This window comes from Panicum virgatum, chromosome 6N (assembly GCF_016808335.1).
Source record: "Panicum virgatum strain AP13 chromosome 6N, P.virgatum_v5, whole genome shotgun sequence".
NCBI classification, from domain to species: domain Eukaryota; kingdom Viridiplantae; phylum Streptophyta; class Magnoliopsida; order Poales; family Poaceae; genus Panicum; species Panicum virgatum.
The window spans coordinates 10,838,504-10,861,319 of NC_053150.1; the positions used below are offsets into that span (position 1 = coordinate 10,838,504).

General features: G+C 45.9%; 2 protein-coding genes and 1 long non-coding RNA gene across 4 annotated transcripts; 1 reads left to right on the forward strand and 2 right to left on the reverse strand.

Moving 5' to 3' along the window:
• Positions 1 to 583: 583 nt before the first annotated feature.
• Positions 584 to 3,077, reverse strand: LOC120679456. Its single transcript, XM_039961042.1, has 4 exons — positions 2,698 to 3,077; positions 2,450 to 2,579; positions 1,993 to 2,075; positions 584 to 784 (listed from the first exon to the last, which is right to left on the reverse strand). Exons 1-4 carry the CDS (start codon positions 2,847 to 2,849, stop codon positions 718 to 720), a joined length of 432 nt encoding a protein of 143 aa, XP_039816976.1. The 5' UTR covers positions 2,850 to 3,077; the 3' UTR covers positions 584 to 717.
• Positions 3,078 to 3,201: 124 nt separating this feature from the next.
• Positions 3,202 to 5,023, forward strand: LOC120679457. Its single transcript, XR_005677202.1, has 2 exons — positions 3,202 to 3,808; positions 4,690 to 5,023. It is a non-coding gene; the product is annotated as an uncharacterized LOC120679457 (long non-coding RNA).
• A 4,010-nt stretch (positions 5,024 to 9,033) lies between these two features.
• Positions 9,034 to 18,930, reverse strand: LOC120680191 (glutathione S-transferase T3-like). 2 transcript variants are annotated; one of them, XM_039961801.1, is made up of 4 exons: positions 18,739 to 18,930; positions 18,568 to 18,621; positions 9,881 to 10,317; positions 9,034 to 9,799 (listed from the first exon to the last, which is right to left on the reverse strand). In XM_039961801.1, the coding sequence occupies exons 3-4, from the start codon at positions 10,304 to 10,306 to the stop codon at positions 9,305 to 9,307; spliced, it is 921 nt and encodes a 306-aa protein (XP_039817735.1). In that variant the 5' UTR covers positions 10,307 to 10,317; positions 18,568 to 18,621; positions 18,739 to 18,930; the 3' UTR covers positions 9,034 to 9,304. The 2 variants fall into 2 exon arrangements, with proteins under 2 accessions (XP_039817735.1, XP_039817736.1); XM_039961802.1 differs by lacking the exons at positions 18,568 to 18,621; positions 18,739 to 18,930 and adding an exon at positions 11,301 to 11,613.
• Positions 18,931 to 22,816: the final 3,886 nt, after the last annotated feature.

The window sequence follows — 22,816 nt, forward strand, 5'->3', positions numbered from 1 at the left end:
TACATCGAGTCCAACTCGTAGCCGACTGAACCTGTCTATTCTTCCCTAGCCTTGTACGCCAAGTTTTCCTTGTATTGACCGAGTGACTCTGAGTCTTCTAGCACTACAACATATATGGGCTTCTGCGATGTTTCATTTATGTCACTGAAAGTTCGTCATCTTTCATAATCTGTGGCACTTAGGTGACGAAAATCAGTTCGTCGCCTATACCATGTCATAAAAGGTCTTCTACAACAAAAATATATTTTTTCGTCACAAATCTTATGACGATTGTTCTATCGTCACTAATTTGTGACACTCATTTTTCGTCATAATTAATACCAAAAAACATCACAAAATTATATGCTTAGATGACTGTACATGTGCCACATAGAATAGAAAACATCATAAAAATTTTACCTCATGCGATGTGGTGATTACTAGAATATGACGTGGCACCTCCATTATGACGATTTGATTCGTCATAAAATATTTGGAGGCCCAATATGGTCCATGTAGTAAAAGAATCTAATGTGGGCTACGCTGAATTTGATACCCTATTTTATTATTAAATTTGGCTAATTTAATTTTTTGTATCCTATTATGTGTCACAACCACCTCAATTTGTCACAAATAATAGACATTATCTTTGTGTATTACAGTCACACATCAGCAGTTAGAAACGATATTCATTACACACTTCCATACATACAACAATCTCCTAAGAAAAGAAATATTTCAGCATCTACAACCTAGACAGAGCCATGACAGCCATGTGGTGCCCATCCTTGCCTTTCCGTCCAATCTGAGAAAAAGGCAAACATCATCATTTGCAGGGACATTGCAAATAAGAACACAGAAATTTGAGATGCAAATTCTGGTGTACAAAATTCTACTAGTGCAGTAAAGAAGAAAGCTAACTATCCATTCTTGAAACTACAACATTATGCTAGCGTTGCGCGCCCTATCATGACCAAAACATGAGCTATTATTGTGCCACCGAATCATCAATAGGCAAAAGTGTATGTAAGGTAGAAATGAATGCACTGCAGGTGGTTTAACATACAGCCTCCATTTCACAGGACTAATGAACATCAGGTACAAATAAATGCATGGCAGATGTCTTAATAACCGGCTTCCATTTCACAGGATCAATCATGAGTCTTAACTACAGAACATTCCAGCCATAAGCATGCAAAGTACTAAAGCAAGTTGAGGAATCCAAAGAGAATATTACACAGCTCAGTCACGAAATTTCCAAATTACGTCTACATGTTTATCAGACTCTGATCGGGTAAATGTAGTGAAATCTCTACAAGCATGATGATACTGAACATGTCTATCCTAGCTATTTGCAAGAAGTGAAAAAGGAGACCATGGAAGACAAGGCTACAGTTCTTTCCTTAGATGCATGGAGAACTTAGCCTAAATGACATCGACATCTTCTTTGAAGTGCTCTTATGTGTCTTGGTTTCAGAATTATCAGGCACATCCATATTGATTTTAGGATTAGAATGCCAAAAAAAAAGAATTAGTAATTAAGCAGACAATGGATTCTGTTAGTTGTTGCAGTTTTAACTGTGCCTGAAAAAGGCTAAACCAGCGCGCAGCGCCCTCATCTGACCAATATGTAAATGCAGCACATTAAAGGCAGTTTAGAGGGCAGTTTAGAGTAAGGAAAGTTGTCAAGTTAAAGGAAAGGAACTTGTTTCAGAGATGTCAAACTCCATGCGCACATGTTTCAAACAGCCATTCAACAAACTATCACAAGTATGAAGGGTGTACGTAGTGCCTACAAAATTTAACATGTTGAATGGGTGTGCTGGCAAGAATGGATCCAAAAGGCACATTTATGCAGATCAACAAAGGAGCGAAATCATCTTGTTATTTCTACCCTTTCTTAATTTTATGAAATGTGAAGTCAAGGATGATAGCTACTGAGAAAAACATACTTTCATATTCAGAGCTGACATGCAAGGATAAAAAAACATTTAAAGCATCTAGAATTTATACCTTGGCAACTCAAGCTCTTGATCGTGACCACTTGAACATGTCAGCCTTCTAACAATAGTGTTTAAGGACACAGCTCCACAAAGCTGTTGCAAGCATGATAGGAAAATAAAAATGGAAATAAGCAGGCATAAATTGATGGATGAAAATAAATTCAATCTCTAGCTATTACCATTCCACCAAGTTGCTTACAACTTGCTATTGGACCGGTTTTAGTTCAGAGACATAGCAAACATGAACATAAGGCCATACGATTGACGTTGTAGTTCAGTGCAGTTGCAAGTAAGAAACAGTATATTTGTATAACAAGAACATAATTTCAGGCTTATATTAAAATACCCTCTTTATCGTGTTTGGCACTTCATTATTGGCATGTCAGATGGAGTTCAAATGGTATTTGTTCAATTCAAACATTGAGCATGGATCATCAGGAAATGGGAGTAAGGAAATCAAAACTAACCTTCACTGCTTGTGCAGTCGTGCTTGGTGAGAACGCGGGAGCGATTGGTGCTTGCCGTTGGTGTCCAAGCGCTGCCACGCCCGCGCCTACAGCCAACGCCGGCGCTGTCGACCGCCTGCCAGACCGGCCTCTGCGACATGTCAAGAGACAAGGTGTTAGAGTGTGCTCGTCGCATCCACCTCCGGCGTCCGCATCCCCTTCTGCCCTTCCCCTCCCCCGGCGGTGCGAGGAAGAAGAACTGCACGAACTTGCTATGCCGTTCCTCCCTGTGAGATGGCCTAGGTCGCTGAGGTCGGTGCCGCTGTCGTCCCTTTCTCCGAGCCCATCCAGATTGATAGCGGCGGCAGCCTCGAGAGATGGATGGGGAGGGAGCCCGAAGAGGATGCGGCCCCACCCGCATCGCCGCAGCGACGAGCGGATCGACGAGGACGCGGCGGGCGCGCAGATCGCCGAGGAGAGCGACGGCGGTGGAGCAGCCCACGGGGAGCTGGGGGGCGGATCGACGAGGATGTGGCAGGAAGTCGGAGGAGCAGAGCGCGGGGAGCAAGGAGAGGGAGCGGCGCGGCGCGTAAGGAGGGGAAGGAGAAGGCCGCTGCGGCCGCGTGGGGAGGTCAGAGTAGGCCTGACGACGATGGGTCGGATAATATTTGGAGTTTTTAGGTTGGATTGTTACGTGAAATTATTTGGATATGAATTAATAAGTTTTTATGACAAATAGATTGGGATGGAATGAGTTTGCTAGTAAATTGGGTTGAATTGGGTTGGAACGGATTAATTTTTTTCGGGTTTGTGTGGGTTTACCCGTGGGTTATCCAAGGGTCTCGTTCTGCTTCGTCTCTAGTCGCCGGCGCCGCCGCCGCCTACCGCCGCATCCGTCACGACACCCACTCCACGGGCGCCGAGATCCCCTACCAGCGGGCACCTCCCACGTCCTCGGCTCCGGTCCATCCCCCTCCTCCTCCCACCCCGCTTCCCGCCCCACAAACCCTACCCCTAACCCCAGGCCCGCCCCAAAGCAGCCATCGCCACCTCCCCTGGCCGCGCCAGCCGATTTCACCCCCTTCACACCCCTCATCTCCTCCTCCCGCCGCCCCGACGCGAACGGCACCGCGGCCGCACCCACCGTCGCGTGCCCGAGCTGCGGGGACGTGTTCCGGTTCGAGCTCGCGGTCTCCGAGCACCTCGACGGGTGCCTCGCGTCGGCGGGGGGCGCCTATGCACGCGCCGCCGCGTACCTCGCCGCCGACCCTCCCCCGCCCGCGGCCGCCGTGGAGGTGCTCAAGCACCTGCTGGGCAACCTGCTCCGGGAGTAATCTTACTTACCTGTTCCAGCTAATTCAGTAATCTTTCCTAAAGAAAGTAAGCTGCATCTTGATTCTTGAAACTATGCAGCCTCTGTTATTCTTTAATTTTGTTAGGGTGCAGGAATATTTTGCCAATCTCACTAAGATTGTTCAGATTCATTGATCCCTAGCTTGCACCATGATATAGGACACTGGATTTGCCCATCTATCAGACATACGCCCTCTGTACTGAACACTATGTATGTCCTGCACTAATTTAGTTTGGTACGGAACATGGGCAAATGCACGGTCCTTTTTATTCAAACATAGGCAAATGCACGGCGGATCCGTATGCATGTCCCCTGGGTATAGGACACCTATATGTCTCTGTACTTCTTTTTTATTCAGATAAAAAATGATCTAAACCAGTTCTGGACTTTATTCAGATTCTCTTGTGCAATGTAACCTCTACTTGCACACTGTATTCAATTAATACAAGCAGAAATAATTTTTATTTGTGTGAATGTCACTATATTTTTATTTTTATAGCGGAACAGGTTTAAAATATTATTTTAATAAATTTGAGGACCCAAGTTTTTCACCATGGATGGCATCCTTGCAGCCCACATTTGATTGCATTGGGCGCCAAACAATCCTTGCAGCCCACATTAGATATCTAGGTTTATTACCACTTATGCATTCTTCCAAGAATTTTTCATCTATTATACATGTGGTCACTCATTCCCTCTGTTCTGCAGATTTTCATCTGTATGTATTAGCTCCTTTCTGAACTGCATAAGTGTTGACTAACTAAGCAATAAGTTTTCATGCTCAATTCTGGTTGTTTTAAATTTCTTCCTGATTATGAATGCTAGTGGATTATGGTTGACTTGCAGATGATTGTTTGTTTAATCCAGTTGTCACTTGATAACTCATTGTTAACTGCTTTATCTGCAGGCAAACTGCTCCTGGATGATGGAGGGAGGAGGCTGACAGTTTCTGCAGCTTAAAATCTTCAGACAGATCGGTTGGGATGAGGTCTCACTGAAGCAGTTTAAGTGTGTAACCTGAATGCTGTCAGCATGTACTTTTTTCATGCCTACATCCATGATCCACTAGCAGGATTCCGATCTTTTTTTTTCTGTTTCTCTTGGGTGTCGTGACACTGAATCTGAATCTCAGGTTATCTGCACACATTTCAGGACACTGTAGTCTTATGCAAATCATATTGCCACGACATTGTTGACACGATTATAAACAGTTTCTGAATAGATGGGTCGCGTTCAGTTAACCTGCGCAATGCAGTTGAGTTTTCTGTTGCATTAGAGGTGTGAGGTACAGCCGTTCAGCAGTTGAGAAAAGTGAATTTCTCCGCTGGCAAGTTGATATCAATGATGCGTGAAGGCAAAATTCATATACAATCTGTTGTCTCTTTCAGAAACTGCAGGAGAGAAGGTACTTGTGTTCAGCCAGTATGTGCGCTCTCTAAATTTCTTGGAAACGCTGTTCACCAAAATGAAAGGATGGAAAGCAGTAGTTAACACTTTCCTGATGGATGGGGGTTTAACTCAAGAGCAGCGACAGCAAGCAGTTAAGAGATTCAACAGCTCACCTGAAGCTAAAGTCTTCTTTGGTTCCATCAAAGCGTGTGGGGAGGGGATCTCCCTTGTTGGTGCGTCTCGTGTTGTCATTTTGGATGTCCATGAGAATCCTGCTGTGATGCGGCGGGCGATCGAGCGGGCATTCAGACCAGGCCAGTCTAAAATGGTGTACTGCTACCGTCTCGTTGCTGCTGGCTCGTCGGAGGAGGAGGATCACCATATTGCGTTTAAGAAAGAGCGAGTGTCAAAGCTATGGTACGCAACACGATGTATCCATGGCAACCTCACGGGAGCAGCTCCATGGCAACCCAAGACATGGTGGGTTGGGTTGGGCTGGGGATAACTTGATTTGAAATGGGGTGAGGTGGAGTAAGAAAAAAACATATTTGTTTTGGATCGGGGTGGGAATGGGTTGGATTCTTGTCCATTAGCAGGGCTAGGTCAGAGGTGGCGGATTTGCAGATGAGGGAGGCAGCGCATCATGGAGAGGAACACAGAGGAGAGGGCAAGGGCGGACAATAGGCTATAGGGTTTCGGGGATGAATTTGAGGCTGTGTTTAGTTCACGAAATTTTTTGGATTTAGATACTGTAGCATTTTCGTTGTTATTTAGCAATTAATATCCAATTATAAACTAATTAGGCTTAAAAGATTCGTCTCATCATTTATAGTTGAACTACGTAATTAATTATTTTTTTCAACTTGATTTAATGCTCCATGCATGTGTTTGAAGATTCGATGTGATAGATACTGTAGGAAATTTTTTGAAAACTAAACAGAGCCTGAGTCGTCCAATTTAATCTGACAGCTAAGGATCAGATGTCAGCTTGGGCCAAGGCCCTGTTTGGTTCCCTAGCACAAGTTGTGCTAGGGAATTTTGACTAATAATTACTGATATTAAATGAAAACAGTTTGCAAAATTAACTCCACAATCTCTGTACTACTTCACGAGAGGAATCTAATGAAGCATTTGACTGCACGATTAGAGGATGGTTATTGTAGCATTACTGTAGCCAAATCATGAATTAATTACCATCGTTAGATTCGTCGCGAAAAGTTACACATATTCCTAAAATGTTTTAACTCCGTTCTGCTGGTCTACGGCCGGCTTGTTTTGGCTTCTTTCAGCTTTTTCCCCTCTCACAAAATACTATTCAACCAGCCGAAACCAGCCAGCTTGCTGACTAGCAGAACAGAGTGTTTGCAAATAGACTTCATTTAGTACTCCATGCATGCGAGATTATTTTTTCGGGGAATTAGCTAGCACAATCCAAATGGGCCCAAGTAGGCTAATCTATAAGATGGGCTTAATTTGTAGTTGTGTCAGTTCTTTACAGTTAAATACTTTTATCCTCTTTTCCATCGATTTTGAGCAATACTAAGTTGTAATGGTAAGGCCTGCTAGTTTGATCCTTGAGATGAGATCCGAGTTCGAACCCTCTTTGCGGCTCTTGTTTTTTTGATATTTTTTAATGTGGGTTGGCATTTTTCTTTTTGAGTTAAAATGTGGGTTGGCGTTGAGCATCTCCAAATATTTGCCAAAATTAACTTGGCAAATCTTGTGATTTGGCAATTTGCTAAAATATATGCCAAGTTAAAAAGAAGGCTATCTCCAAGAGTTTCCATTTGGGCTTGGTAAAACAAAAAATCAGGCCCACCAAAATTACCGATCAACTACTGCCGCATCACATCCCGTCGCCGTTCCATCTTGCGCCGCGCTCCACGCCGTCTTCCCGTCGCCAGGAGCCGCGGACTCCAGCGCGCCGGTGGCCATCATCTACTCCGGCTGGCCATCTCCTCCTCCCACCAGGTCAGCATCTACTCCTCCCATCAGGCAACCATCTATTACGCCGATTGATCTCGTTCTTTACAGAAAATCGTCTTGATCTCCTGCCTCCAGCCGGCAATCATATTTCGTTGTGTGATCTAGTGTTTTGATATATGTACTGCCGACCAGGGGTCATGCCTTTGAAGAAATCTCTTGTTCAAAAAGAATTGGATGATTCATCATCCAATGATGATGACTACGTGATATTCTCAGCTGCTAAAATTGTGCATATTTATTCCAATGCCAAAAGAAGTCATGGTGGGTCTGTCCTTGGCCATAGAGTTCTTTATCGGGACAGAGAAGGCGGCCATGAAAGGATGTTTCAAGATTATTTGGTGGTTAATCCAACATACACCCATGGAATTTTTCGTCGAAGGTTACTGTTCTTTCACTTCGTTTTGGTTCGTATTATCTGCTGAATTATTATTCGAGTGCTTAAAATTTAGTTTGTTTTCTTCAGGTACAGGATGTCTAGGCATCTTTTCCTATGCATAATGAATGTTGTTGAAGCACACGATGATTACTTCGTGCAAAAAAGGAATGCAGCCAATATTCTTGGATTGAGTTGCTTCCAAAAAGTCACTGCCGCTTTTCGTATGATCACTTATGGGGTTCCAGCTGATTTAACTGATGAGTATGTTCGTAATGGCGAAAGTACTGTACTTGAGTCACTACGTAGGTTTGTTACTGCAGTTGTTGATATTTTTGAAGGTGAATACCTGAGATATCGCAATGAGACAGACACATCACGCTTACTGGCAATGGGTGAGCCAAGAGGTTTTCCTGGAATGTTAGGTCCATCGATTGTATGCATTGGGCTTGGAAGAACTGTCCTTATGAAAAACAAGTCAGTACAAAGGCCATGTGGACAAGCCCACTATCATTTTGGAGGCTGTTGCTTCGCACAACCTTTGGATATGGCATGCCTTCTTTGGAATGCCAGGGTCACATAATGACATCAATGTTCTTCACATGTCTCCTTTATTTGCAAACCTGGCGGAAGGAAGAGCTCCAGAGGTGAACTATACCATTAATGGCCACGATTATACGACGGGTTATTATCTAGCAGATGGTATATACCCCTCATGGGCTACTTTAGTGAAGTCCATCACTCTTCCTGACAGTACTTTGCGAGAGCACAAGAATCAGCGAGGAAGGATGTCGAGAGAGCTTTTGGGGTTTTACAATCTAGGTTCGCCATTGTTCGAGGAGCAGCTCGCATTTGGGACACAGAGACTCTTGGATTGATCATGAGGGCTTGTGTGATCATGCACAACATGATTGTGGAAGATGAAGGAATCGTGGACCCTGACGAGCGTTTCGATTACGGTGGTGAAAATGTGGAACCTTCTCATGACAACAACACTCGTACACTTGATGAATTTATTAATGCACACAAAAGGATCAAAGGCCAGGAAACACATGTTCAGTTGAAAGAGGACCTCATCCAGCACTTTTGGAACCATCATCCTGATTTATATTAGCTACATAGTATTTTCATTTAAATGTCAGGATCAGTTTGATTTGAAACATTGCAAATAAACCTCTCCAATCGGTGCATTGTTTATTTCATATTGATATAAACTATTTGAATCAGCTGTGCACTTGATGCTGTCCTTGCTAGCATTTTTTGCAGCCTGTAACCTGTTGTTGCGCAGGAAGTACCATTTTCAGGTCATGATAGTGAACCTGACATTGGTGACGACTCCATTTTACACTGGATGAGCTACTAACCTCTGAGTCCACTGATTCCTGAGCCCTTTTTCCTTCTGAGTGCTGAACCTTTGTGCAAGGATAGTGCATCGATCACAATAAAATTTGGCAGTGAAATACAGTAATGGGCACACAGTACAGGCACCCGAATCTGACTCCAAAAAAGAAAATTCCCCCACTCTTATAGCAAATAATTATATTACCCAATTAACCAAAGGAAAATAATGAACATGACACTTTAAATAATTCTCTAGCTGACAATGAAAAAGTTCTCTCAACGACAATGCGAAGATAGGTTATGTAGCTGACAATAAAAAAGTTCTCTAGCTGACACTAAAACTAATTTTCCTTGCGTCGAGCAATGATCTGAAGCTGCATCATCTCAATGTACTGCAGCTGCAGCGGGTCGAGAGACCTCTTGTCCACTAACATTATCTCTTTTTCCTCCTTGAGCAATTCCGCTTCAGCTTTTTTTTTTCTTCATTTGACACTTGCTTCTTCTCTAGCTCTAGTGCAGCATTGTCTACCTCACGCGAAGCCATAAACCTCTCCTCTTTCGCCTTTTCTTTTTTCCTTGTCGAAGGCCTCCTTCTTCGCCCACATCTTGTCCAATGCCTCCATGCAAGCTTCGCCACCTCCTCGCTTGAGACCTTCTTTTGCTTTTTTATCCCCTGTGGCCTTTTCCTTTCTTCGGTTGACTGAGCAGCAGCATCTGTGATAGCTTCATTATTGGTGGCTTCATCCCTTGGCCTGGACACCTTGGTGGACTTGTTTTTTTTCTTGTCTGCTTGCTTCTCCAGCTCGGCAAGTTCTTTCATCTTGGCTTTCCACTTGTCTTCCTCTTTCAATATGTTCCAACAAGGTATAAGAGTAAAAGACTTTTTGTCCTTGTCTAGTTCCATGTACATCTTGGAGGCTTCTGCAATCTGTACAGACAATGTGTCAATGTATATATCTTTTTCAAATAAACCAAATGTGAGTAATAGATTAAACACATAATGACATACCTTGTCTTGGATTGTTGTTCCACTTTTATTCCTACGCTCAATCGCGGCATAGTATGAACAGAACTTGTTAACTTGTGACTGAATTGTTAGCCACCTATGCATAATGGAACTCTCTGACCTCACAGCTGTGGTTTTCTTCTCCTTCTCAAAGAAAGCATGTACTCTACTCCAAAATGTGGAACGAGTTTGATTGGCCCCGTTAATGGGATCTTTGCTAATGTACAACCAGCCTGAGCATATAACTTCGTCTTCCTCCCAATGAAAATTTTTTGTCCTCTTCGATCCCTTTGTACTGCGACTTGGTTCAACTACAGGAGCACTCTGAGTGTCTTGTGTGTTCGGAGTGTTGAGTTCTTCCAAACCAGCAACATCACCATCATCTGCATCGAGCAGAATGTCCGACAAGAATCCATCTCCTTCCATCATAATGAGTCTACCTGGGGGAAGAATACATATCAATGATGGACACAGATTCAGAAATGAGGTTCTGCAAGAAGAAGATAGTCACTGAATTCCTACAAACATGCAGTGATGGAATCATATCAAACATTCATCCCTACGGTCTAACATATGAGACAATAAAAATGAAATTTGTTCATTACCACATCCAAACTCATTTGATAGATCAATCCATATAGTATATTCAAATAAAAGAGATTAATAAAAGAACACTAGAAGTGTTTGTCTGTGATTCACTAGCATAAACCTAACGCATCCACCAAACTGGCTGGTTTAATTAATCACATGAGATTCACCAGTGGGAAGTTGTGAATTGTAATTATAACACCAGGACCATTAACATGGGAAGTACTAGTTCGAGTTGATAACACCAAGATGACACATACTAGCAATGAGCAGAGAGCAGACAACAGGACTACATTAGCCTAACTACAGACTTGGAACCCACATGTTTGATTATAGCTGTTGATGTCAGTGATGTCAAGCTACAGCTCTACACCCTTGGCAATATTTTGATTCAGTTCAAACTGACCAATGCAGACATAGCATATGAGCAGTAAAAGACTTGCCTGCAGTTTAATAGTCTACAGCAAAGGCCACAGATAGAAGAGAAATCAAATTCAGAACACAACGTTCACTGCTAATTTTCCACCAAGATGAAGGATCCAAGCCACACGTCCCGTCAGAACAAAACGGACTCCAGCATGCATGTCCTAGATTGACTACCAGATCAAGGGCACCACCATGACTACCAACAGATCCCCTTCTTGTTTGGCCACCGCTCCTCCTTCGTCCCGGCTCGGCCCGGCCCGGCGTCGCCGAATCGGCCACGGCCCTGACACGACAGCTGCCGCGCGGTGCGTCCCGTCGAACCCACGCACGGTGGCGCAAAAAATAGTGGAGGACGCGGCTAGATCAAGGAATTGATCGGGAAAAAGGATAGAGAAGACGAAGAACGAACCTGAGGCCTGCAGGCGTCGGGATCTGGTGGGGAGGACCGGAGGAGGCGGCCTTGGCGAGGGAACTGAAGGAGGGGGCGGCCACGGGAAAAAATCGCGACCAAGAAGGAGGCGGCAGGACGAGGGACGCAGCCTTGGCGCGGGAAAGAGGCGAGGAAATTTCCTCGAGGGCGCAGGAAGTCCAGCGCCGGCGCTCGAGACCGCGATGCCCAGTCGGATGCGTGCGCGTAAAGATGCGCGTGCGGACGGGAGGAATGCCAAGTTGCTAAAAATGCCAATCTTGTTTTCCAAACTATTGGAGACGAAATTTTCTTATTTTGCCAAATTTTCTAGGATGCCAACCTCATTTAGCAAACTCTTGGAGATGCTCTTTAGTCAGCCAGTGACCTGTCATCCTGTCCGATTAGTAATTGAAACATGAGCATATATCTATGTTAAAAGTTAAAAATATCAAATATATTCACAAAGGAAAGCCTAGATTGGTGGTAACGTCATTGATTGTGTTCCTTGGGACCTTGATTTGAGTCCCTTGCACTTTTTTTGGCGTATTTATAGTCCATCTAATCCATCCACTAAAGCACCACTTCAAATAGGGGTCCCCCGCGTTCGTCTCCGAGAAACCGTGCCAGTGCGGACGGGCTAGGTCCTCGGCGCTTCGGCGACTCGAGGTGGGTGTGCATCTAGGGTTTCGGTTCCCTCCCTTCTCCTTCCTCCTCTCCCGTCCCGTCCTGGTCTGATCTCCTTCGATCAGCCGCGAGTCCACGTCCCGTTCCACTCTCGTGTCCACGTTCACCCTCCGTTTCGGAGCCCAGCCAAGATCTGCTAGCCTAGGTTTTAGAGGGAGGAACCGCCGTTCCCGATTGTGGTGCTCGGGGTCGGGAGATCACGATCCAATGGATGCGGTGGAGGGGATGTTGCAGCGCATGAAGCTGTCGGAGGCGGAGAAGAAAGGGATCAAGATCAGTGGAGGGGGCCAGGGTAGGGCAAAACCTCTGGCGGCGCAAGCGGTCTGCAAGGTCTTGGCGGAGAAACCGGTGAGCACAGAGGGCTTAGCATAGGCCCTGGGGAGGATCTGGTGCCCGCTGAAGGGGGTTGTCTGCAAAGAGCTCGGCGAGAACCACTTCCTGTTCGCCTTTCTCCAAGCTTTGGGGAAGAGACGTGCCCTAGATGATGGGTCGTGGATGTTTGGGAAAGATCCAGTGGTTATGGCGGAGTATGATGAAACCAAGGTACTAGAGGAGATGGAATTCTTCTTCATCCCGATCTGGGTTCGAGCAATGAAAATGCCACTAGGAGAGATGAACAGGGCAACTGGGATTGCCATTGGATCGGAGATTGGCGAGTTTGTGGAGATGGATGCTGAGGACGATGGTACGGCGGTAGGACAGTTCCTCAGGATCAAGGTCCGCCTGGACATTCGCAAGCCACTGATGAGGGGGGTGACCTTGTGTGTGGGTGCTGATGAAAAACCTTTGTGGTGTCCCTTGGTCTACGAGTTCTTGCCGGATTTCTGCTACACCTGTGGCATCATAGGTCACACAGATAGGGTTTGTGGGACGAAGCTGAAGAAAGACGAGGCGCAGCAGTATTCAAAGGCTCTGAGATTCATCCCGGAGAAAAGAAGAGGAGATGAGGGGGCCGGTGAGCGGAACTTGGGAGGAAAGCTGAGTTTACCTTGGCGTGCTGGGGGGAGCGACAGTCGGGGTAGCTCGGGTAGCGGCAGTTGGGGTGGCAGGTCAGGGAGATGAGCAGGGAGCGATGCTCCATCTTGGCGCAAGCCGGAGGAGAATCAGGTGGCAGACCAAAAACACCCGGGGAGAGATGAGGAAGAGGTAACCAGTCCCATAAAACCAGTGAATGATCCAAAGGGCGGTGAGTTGGCTAAACGTGGACTGTTCAAGGAGAAGGACAAGGAGGAAAAAATGCCGACTGCAGGAGATGCGAAGGGAGTAGGTGGGTGGTCTGGGAAGGAGGGAGATGATGGGAAGAAGAGGAGAGGAGGAACGTACAAGAAATTACCACGGGAGGCTGTCTACTCGGGTGAAGTCCCTGACAGAGCATCGGGGAAGAAAAGGGGAGCTGGGGACATTGGAGATCTTACCCAAGCGGGAGGGAAATGACAGAAGGATGAGGGAAACGACAAAAGGATGAGGTAGCCATGGTGGTGGATAGTATTCATGAAAAAGAAGCGGGGCTGGCGGACCAGTCCCGCGAGAATCAATGAAGATCGCAGCGTGGAACTGCCGAGGTCTAGGGAACCGCTCGGCAGTTCGGGGACTCCTTGGCTTTCAAAAGGCCGAGGGGGTGGATATTCTGTTTTTGTCGGAAACAAAACTCGACGAACGCAGAATGCAACGGTTCCGGTGGATGCTTGGACTCAGTAACATGTTGGTCCATGATTGTGACGGGCAAGGTGGGGGAATTGCTGTGTTGTGGAGGAGAGGAGTCGATGTGACACTACAAAACTTATCAAAGTATCACATTGATATGGAAATCAGGGAGGAACATGGGGCTACTTGGCGTTTCACTGGTTTGTATGGAGAGCCACAACATGATCTGAAATTTAAAATGTGGGACACCATGAAAGCGCTGATCTGCGCTCCACCAGGGCCTTGGCTCATGGCTGGAGATTTCAACGAAATTTTATTTGCCCATGAAAAAGAGGGCGGGCAACCAAGAAGCCAAAGGGACATGGACCAGTTCAGGAAGGCGTTGGAGGACTGCGAGCTCCATGACCTAGGCTTCGAGGGGGATATTTTCACTTGGAGAAACCATTGTCATGATGCTGCTGGCTACATTCAGGAGAGGTTGGATAGGGGTGTAGCGAACAAGGAATGGCAAGACATGTTCCCGGATACTCGGGTGGTCAATGGCGACCCTCGCCATTCGGACCACCGACCGGTGATCGTTACGACGGATGCGGTTGGAGGGAGAAGTAGGGGGAGGAGAGGTCAAAAGCCATTCCGTTTTGAAGCTGCATGGCTGGAGGAGGAGAAATGCTCGGAAGTGGTTGAGATGGCATGGAAGGAAGCTTTGGAGCGAGGTGATACAGCAGTGCACGATGCTCTTAGGGTGGTGGCTGGCGGTTTAGACCATTGGAGCAGGAATGTGTTGGCGGATATGGAAAAAAGGATAAAGTTCTTAAAGAAGGAGTTGGAGAGGTGCCGGAGGAGTGAGTTGTGTCCGGAAAAAAATAGCGAGGGAGGCGGTGCTAAGATTTAAACTTGAAAGGGTGGAGGAACAGGTTGATTTATATTGGAGACAAAGAGCACACGTCACCTGGTTGGCAAAAGGAGACAAAAACACATCTTTTTTCCATGCTGCCTGTTCGGAGAGGAGGCGGAAAAATTTCATAGGCCCTGTTTGTTTCCGCTTATAAGCGGATTCTCGGTGGAGAAAAGCAAGAAGCCCACCCAAACGTCTCGATTAAAATCGGATTGTTTGGAACGCCGCTTCCGTGGGAATCGCAGAGACAACGTGAAGCACGATTCTCACCAACGCGTCCCCAAGCTCGCTTCGCGGGTAAGCTAGGGGCTTTTTTTCCTTGCTGCCCTCCGCCTCCCTCTCTCCGACGCCCTTCTCTCCCTGACGCTCCCTCCCCGCCGCCCCTCTCTATGCGCCGCTTCCTGCTTGCGCTCTAGCGCCCCTACTGCTGCGACGCCGCCCACATCTCGCAGACCTCCCCCTACCACCCCGCTGTCACGGCGCCACCCGCCCTCCCCATGATGCCGCGCCGACCGCGGGCGGAGGCGGCCAGTGGGCGCAAGAGCTCACGCCCCGGGCATGCGCAGAAAGCTGCTGTGGCACCCGCACCATCGCCGTGGCTGAGCCCTCCACAGGAGTTGGATTCCAGCATGAGTAGGCGGGAGTGGTTGCAAGAGCTGCGCGTGGAAGAAGAGTGGATAAGATAAAGGAAGAAGAGTGGATAAGATAAAGGAGGAAAGGAAAAATAAATATGAAAAATATGTAGGAAGAGAATATAAATTGCCTGCTCACCGTCCCAGCTCTCTCTGTCATGGACGGCTCTCTCTGGCGTGATGCAATCGCTACCGCTATGGTTTCTTGATCTAATTGTATTCATCATTTGTGTACTCGAAGTTTAGAAATTAGTGCTACTACATCTAGTGGTCTATTTTTTATATTAATATATTTGATCTAATTATGTAGTTAAAATACTCAAAAAAAATATAAGAATTATTGAATTCTGCTCGTATTCAGCAAAAAAATGAGATATCATCAGCCTTAAGGGTATTTCAGACATTTTACCACTCAACTTAGAGAATCGGGTCAAAATAATCAGGAATGCCAAACACCCAGCTTATCTAGGCAACTGATTCTCTAGGCAGCTAGCTTATCTCAGAATCCTGATTCTCAGAAAAGCGAGATCCAGAAAAGCAAAAACAAACAGGGCCATAGGGAGTTTGAAGAGGGAGGATGGGAGTTGGGTGGAGGAGGAGGAGAAAAAAATGTTTATAACTAACCATTTTGTGCAGCTTTTCAGGTCACAAGGCAGCCTAAATGCCGAGCGGCTGCTTAATAAAGTGAACGCAAAGGTTACTGATGCAATGAATGAGTTACTCACAAAAGAATATACCGTGGAGAGGAAGTAAAAGCTGCACTGGAGGGAATTGGTGATCTAAAGGCACCGGGGCCTGACGGAATGCCGGCCATCTTCTACAAGAAGTTCTGGGAGATTGTTGGCGAGCGGACGCGGAACGAAGTCCTGCAGGTGCTGAGAGGTGGACCGATGCCGCAAGGGTGGAATGAAACGACGATCGTGTTGATTCCAAAGGTGCAGAAGCCGGAACAAGTCAAAGATCTTCGCCCCATAAGTTTGTGTAACGTACTTTATAAGATTATTTCGAAAGTGCTTTCAAATAGGTTGAAACAGGTCCTCCCGGATGTTATATCCCCATCGCAGAGCGCTTTCGTTCCCGGCAGGCTTATCTCAGACAATATTTTGATTGCTTATGAAATGACGCACTACATGCAAAAAAAGAGGAAAGGAAAGGAAGGGTTTGCAGCAATTAAACTTGACATGAGTAAAGCTTACGACCGAGTTGAATGGTGTTTCTTACAGGAGATGATGCGGAGATTGGGTTTTTGCGAGGAATGGGTGCAGCTGGTGATGAAATGTGTGACCTCAGTGTCATATAGAATCAGAGTTAATGGGCAGCTGACAAATAGTTTTCTCCCGGAGAGGTCTAATACAAGGCGACCCATTGTCGCCCTATCTCTTCTTGCTTTGCGTAGAGGGTTTCTCAGCCATGTTGGAACGAGCAGAATTAGAGGGGGAAATGAAAGGTATCAAGATTTGCCACGGCGCTCCGAGCGTGTCCCACCTACTATTTGCCGATGATTCGTTGATCTTGTGTTGTGCGGATGGGGGTGACGCGCAGCGGCTACAGAGTATCCTACAGATTTATGAGGAGTGTTCGGGGCAAATGATCAATAAGGACAAGTCAGCGGTCATGTTCAGTCCTAACACACCAGCAGGAAAAAGAGTTGAGGTGATGCAGGCACCTGACATTCAGCGAGAGACAATGAATGAAAGATATTTGGGGCTCCCAGTCTACGTGGGGCGATCAAAGTCTAATGTTTTTGGTTACTTGAAGGAGCGAATCTGGAAGAGAATTCAGGGTTGGAAGGAAAGAATGCTGTCGAAGGCCGGGAAAGAAGTGATGATCAAAGCAGTAGCACAAGCCATACCAACTTTCGCCATGGGATGTTTTGACTTAACGAAAAACATGTGCGATCAGATTAGCTCCATGATTGGGAGATACTGGTGGAGCCAACAGGAAAAATAGAACAAGATACATTGGGTGAGCTGGGAGAGACTCACTCTCCCGAAAGGCATGGGAGGACTGGGATTCAGGGACATCCATGTATTCAACTTAGCAATGTTGGCAAAGCAAGGTTGGAGGCTTATTCAGAACCCGGACTCTCTGTGCGCAAGAATTCTAAGGGCTAAGTACTTCCCTCATGGAGACATTATGAAAGCAAAGAAATCGGGCCCAATTTCGTATACGTCGTAGCATCACGAGAGGAATTCAGGTACTTGCTGAAGGCATAATTTGGCGTGTGGGTAATGGGGAGAAGGTGAATATTTGGGCCGATCCTTGGATTCCCAGGGGGACCACCAGGAGAGTAATCACCTCAAGAGGGCAGAATGTCTTGAGTCGTGTGAGCGAGCTAATTGACCCACACACTGGCACTTGGGATCATGATCTCCTGGAGCAAACCTTCTGGCAGGAGGATGCCGAAATCATCAAAGCAATCCCAGTCCACCATGATATGGACGATGTGATTGCGTGGCATTTTGACGTCAGGGGCCTCTTCTCGGTTCGTTCAGCATATAAGGTCCACAGAGAAAACCTCTGGAGGAACAATGGCCGTAGCGCATCGTCTAGTGATGGGGGTGGAGATGTGGGCGAAGCCATGTGGAAAATACTTTGGAAATTACCCTGCCCGGGCAAGGTCAAGCACTTTCTCTGGCGCCTTGGACACAACAGCTTGCCTTGGAGAATGAATCTGGTGAGCCGTGGAATGGACCTAGACACTCGGTGTGTTGTCTGCATGCGTCTGAATGAATTTATTAAGCTCACTACGGAAAAAGGTGTCCGTCCTTTTTGCATTGTACATCCACATCCTATCCATCTCTAAACAGTAACAAATAATTTAAATGGATTAAAACAAGCAGCTATTTACGTAAATCATTAGCAAAAACAAAAATTCTTTTCTCCAAGTATAATAATCATAAATGGCATTGAAAATATACTAATCTATAAGCGTAGATATTGAAAAAAGGTAATTTAAATAGTGCTAAATAAGAAAATGAAAACCAAACCTATTATTGTACCACAATATCTTGCAAAAAAATCTATCATGCATGTGTGTAGTTCAGCCTAGCCTTGTCATGAATGTGAGCTTTCACCATTCAGACCATCAGGTATACAAATCTCAACTAATTCATGGTACAAAAGGCAAAGAGAAAAAAATCAAAACCTAACTACTGCATTTCCAAGGTTTCAGTTTTGGGTTCACAAGAAATTGACAAAATTAGAAAATCACAGGGCTATGGATTAATCTGAACATTCTGGTATAGGTTCACTGCAACATAGCAGATGACATTGCTCACATCTAATTTTGTAACTGAACTAATTTTGCCCTGAATTTCAATCACAAATAACACAGATCTTCAACCCTTAACCCATTTGTAGTGAGATCTCAAAGTAACTAGGTTCGGATACAGGGCTGTTGGGATCATACCAGCCACACAAATGAATAATCTTGCAATCTGTCACATGGGAAAACTTGGTTGAACTGCAAAGGAGAGGAACGAAAAGGGGAAATGTTACTTTCAGATCTCGTATGCAGTACACACCTTGTTTATGGAATAAACAACTCGATTAAAGAGAGAAATGGGATCGGATTTCAGACCTGCAGGAAATCGTAGTCGTTCCTGGATTGGATTGCAGCAGGAGATAGAGGCCATGGGGGCCGACGGCGGCTCGCCCACGTCGCCAGGTGAGTCTGCTGGCTCGTGCCCTGCGGGAGGGCGTGGCACCAGGGCGCTTGTGCGCCCAACGACGGCCCCAGCCCGGGCGCCGGCGTCCCGGCTGCCAGGCATGAGCGCCGCGGCAAGCAAGGCAACACCGCCGTAGGTATGGGGATGTGTTGTCGGTCGAAACCCACCGGCGAGCAGCGACAGGCAACACGAAGAGCCGGGAGGTCGCCGGGGCGCTGGCAGGCACTGCTCCCTCGTCGACGGCCCGCAATTCCGTCACGCGCCCGGAGATTCCGGAGAATGTCGGGCGTGCCACCTGACCTATACCCGATCAGGAAGGTGCGAACGTGCTTGCAACGATTTGCCTGCATACACAAACACGTGGAAACGTAAGTCCGAGCCGTGGTCGGCTCCCTGGGACGACTCTTGCATCGGCTTTAAAGAGCCGATCGAGTCCCAGTGTCAGATTGGATCTGCATCTATCCGGATATTGATAAATAAAGCAAATAAGTGTAAAGCTGCTTCAATTAAATCTAATTAATCTAATCCACGACGGTAAAAGCTTCACTGCTAGATCGGAACATCCTACACGTGATTGGGCCTAATGAACGTAATAAATAACTAAACCTTAACCAGAATAGAGGCCTAAGAACAAGCTAAAGCCAATTCCCGGATTAATTCCCTGTTAAGACTAAGTGTGACATCCCAGAGTTTTAAAATGCTAAGCAAGAAATATTAAATAAGATATCATGCATAATCAACCAAGAAAATGGAATCGAATACATTTATGTGTGCATGCATGTGTATGGGTATAGATGCATAAGTCAGAAACCGTAAATAATTTTGTAAACCAATGCAAGTATACATATGAAATCGAATAGGCGTCTCTCTAAAATCATGCTAAATCAAAGTCTTGTTGAAGTCAACGAGAGAAATAAAAGTTTGAACATAAAATGACAGGTCCTTTGAACCGAAGTATTCAAAGATTTAATTTGTCTGTCAGATTTCAAACTAATCTGCTTTGAAAATAATTTCTAAAATATAGCTCAAATGAATTTTTGTCCAAAATCAAAGTTTTAGGTTTTCAAAAGACAAACAACTTTCGTGTTCAAAGTTTTTCGAGTTATCACACGAAAATGGGAGAAAAATTTGAATTTCAAGGTGTATAGGACATTTTCTAATGCACTCAAGTTTTAAATTTTATCTTTCAAACAAAGCCTCAAATGAAAAAGTGCCTAAAACGAAAGTTGTAGATCTCGAAATTTTAAGCAAGTTTGATATTCAAAAGTTTTTCATTTGACCTTTGGAATAGGGAGAAAAATTGAGTTTTCAAACTGGAATTTTAAACTTCGAGTTAATTACAGTTTTGCCCTCACCTTCATCTTCTACTCGGCTCACGCCGTTCATCGCCGTCTCGCCGCCGGCGCGGCCACTGGCCATCCCACGCGTCGCGCCCCGGCCAAACCTGTCCTCCGCGCCCCTGGTTTCGACGAAACCAGCCTCCCTGGCACCTCCCACGCGCGACACGCCGTCGAACGTCGTCGTCTCGCCGACACTGCTCTCGACGTCCGAGCCACGCGTCGCCGCGCCACTGCCCTCGCCGCCGCTCCAGCTGTCCTCCTCGGTTCAAGACGCCAATTCCGAGTTCGCCTCTTCCTCTCCTCGCGCTAGAGCCAGAGCTCGAGCTCTCCCCTGCTCTGGAGCGGTGTCGCCGCCCGCCATGGTCGCCGGTCCTGCCTGAGCTCCGCGGAGTACCCTCTCCACCCTACCCCGACCCGATTTGATCCCACCTCTACCTTCACTTCGCCGCGCTGAAGCTCCCAGGCCGTTTCCCCGCTGCGCAGGCCCGCCCAGAACAGCCGCTGGCTGCCATGGTTGCCGCCGCCCACGGCCTCCCCGCTGAGCTCCCACCTCCGGCCTTCCCCAGCTCCAATAGACCACGGGAACGGTTTCACCTCGCCCCAACGGAGCTCCCAAGCCCAGCCAAGCCGCCTCCCACTCGCCGGAGTGCCGCAGCCGCGGCACAGGGCCGCCGCCGACCGCCGCCGCCCGCGGACAGCCCGCTACGGGCCACCTCAGCCTCCACCGAGACCATCTACTGGTGCGGCTCGACCTCCTCTCCATTTCCCCCAACCTAGCCCCCACCTCCGGTGCCTCTCCTCGCCGGGAAACGGACCGCCGTCGTTCCTCTGTTCCTGGTCCGTCCAGGGACCTACGGTTAGAAGAAACAAACTTCCAGGGGCCTAAATGCAAGAGTTCGTTTCCTTTTTCTTTTGTTTTCAAAAACAGAAAACTTGTAAATTCCGTATAAAATCGTAGAAAAATCAGAAAAATACAAACTAAAATGTTTTGGAATCCTTGAAACAAGACCTACAACTTTTGTTACATCCACTTTTGCTTTTGACCAATAGTTTTATCTCTAGATTAAATATTAGTTTAATCCACATTTGTATGTATCTCAAGTTCTACCCATGAACTGAGGCTAGTTTTTGGACAGTGTGCTAAACCTTAGATTTATAGATTACTGTAAAAATTTGAGAACATTTTGACAACTCTAGCTATAGGTTTCATTAAATCTTGGTTTATGCCTATGTTAAATAGAATTAAATCCACAGGGTTCTATATTAGTTTTATTGAGCTGAAAATTTTACAGAAGTCTTATATTTGTTTTTAGATTCTATAGAAAAAGTTTAGGATTTTTTTTTAGTAATGTATAACTAGTCCTTTTGTTTTATTCATGAATAAACTTTGTAAATCTAAAACCCTAGTTTCCTTCATTAGAAAAATCTCATATTTTTACTAGAGCTTGGCTTTCAGTACATGAACATGTCTGTAAAATTTTAGTCACTGAAACTAAGTAGTTTACTCTGTAGATTTTTAGTTAGATAAATGCCTAGGAAAGGAATCTAAGTTCTTGTGCTTGCTGTATAGCTCAATAAATTATGAAAACTTTACCACGAGCTCATCTTAAGGAATCTAACCTACTGGTAAAATTTCATTACCAGCACTTATATTCCCTAGCCTGGAGAATTATTTGTGTGTAGAAATGTTTCTCTGCACCTCCATAAAAGAAGAACAACACACCCAGTTCTTTTATGGGTTAGTATAGATAAAATTACTACTCTATAAATGATTGCCCAGTATTTGTTAATTAAGAAGTATCGCGTCCAAACTCACTTTAGGTGGACTACAACTTTATCGTGAAGGAAAAATAATAACATCTATATTGTTGAGCAACTCGAAACTGTGCATTCATACATATGCATTGTTGCATTTCATTTAGGTACGATAGATGAATCACGTGAAGGACGCGACGTTGGAGTCAAGCCAGAAGACGGTGAATGGTGGACACATCCAGAAGATGGACGGATGGATCCCGATGTGCACGACCGAAGGAAGATGCTCGCCGAGCAGTTGTTCTCTAACTAACACTGACCTAGTGTTATTTCCAGGCAAGCCCCGGAGCATGTCCTACTATTTTAAATTTATGCAACTTATTATTGTTCCTATCTATTTGTGCATTTAAGTTTACAGGAGTTGACTGGAACCTTAATTGCATCATCCTAGGTACCGATGTTTGAACACTAGTATGTGTAGGTCGCTAGTTGGCTATGCTAATGTTTCGGTAGAAGTCGAGTGATTTCCTGTCACTCGCGAGAAATATAGGAGTTGGATGTCTACTACCTGCTGCAACTATAAGGCCTACGGGCGGGACTGTGGTACTTGGGATGTCCCGTCTGTTTAGTGAAATGTGATAAGGCCGCAGTGTGTGGTAGTGGTAGTTAAGCGTTTGAACGTACTAAACACATGCCGAGAATATGGTAATCGGTAAGCTTAAGTACCTGATTGGCCCGGCAAGTGGACTTCTCCCTCACCTTCTTTGAACGTCGTTTCTCATGCGCGCACATGCGGGTGCAGAGTCGTCGTACTCTGTAGTCGAGGACGGTGACCCTGATCCACAACCCGGAAAGAAAGGGGAAATGTTGCACGTGTGACTCTGGGAGTAACCAC

Excerpts from the sequence above, each read along its gene's own strand:
- LOC120679456 (XM_039961042.1), bottom strand. The coding sequence starts at position 2,849 with ATGCGGGTGGGGCCGCATCCTCTTCGGGCTCCCTCCCCATCCATCTCT. Across the intron at positions 2,076-2,449 it reads CGACTGCACAAGCAGTGAAG|CTTTGTGGAGCTGTGTCCTT; the intron begins GTTAGTTTTGAT and ends TGCTTGCAACAG. Across the intron at positions 785-1,992 it reads CAAGAGCTTGAGTTGCCAAG|ATTGGACGGAAAGGCAAGGA; the intron begins GTATAAATTCTA and ends CCTTTTTCTCAG.
- LOC120680191 (XM_039961801.1), bottom strand. The coding sequence starts at position 10,306 with ATGATGGAAGGAGATGGATTCTTGTCGGACATTCTGCTCGATGCAGAT. Across the intron at positions 9,800-9,880 it reads GAACAACAATCCAAGACAAG|ATTGCAGAAGCCTCCAAGAT; the intron begins GTATGTCATTAT and ends TTGTCTGTACAG.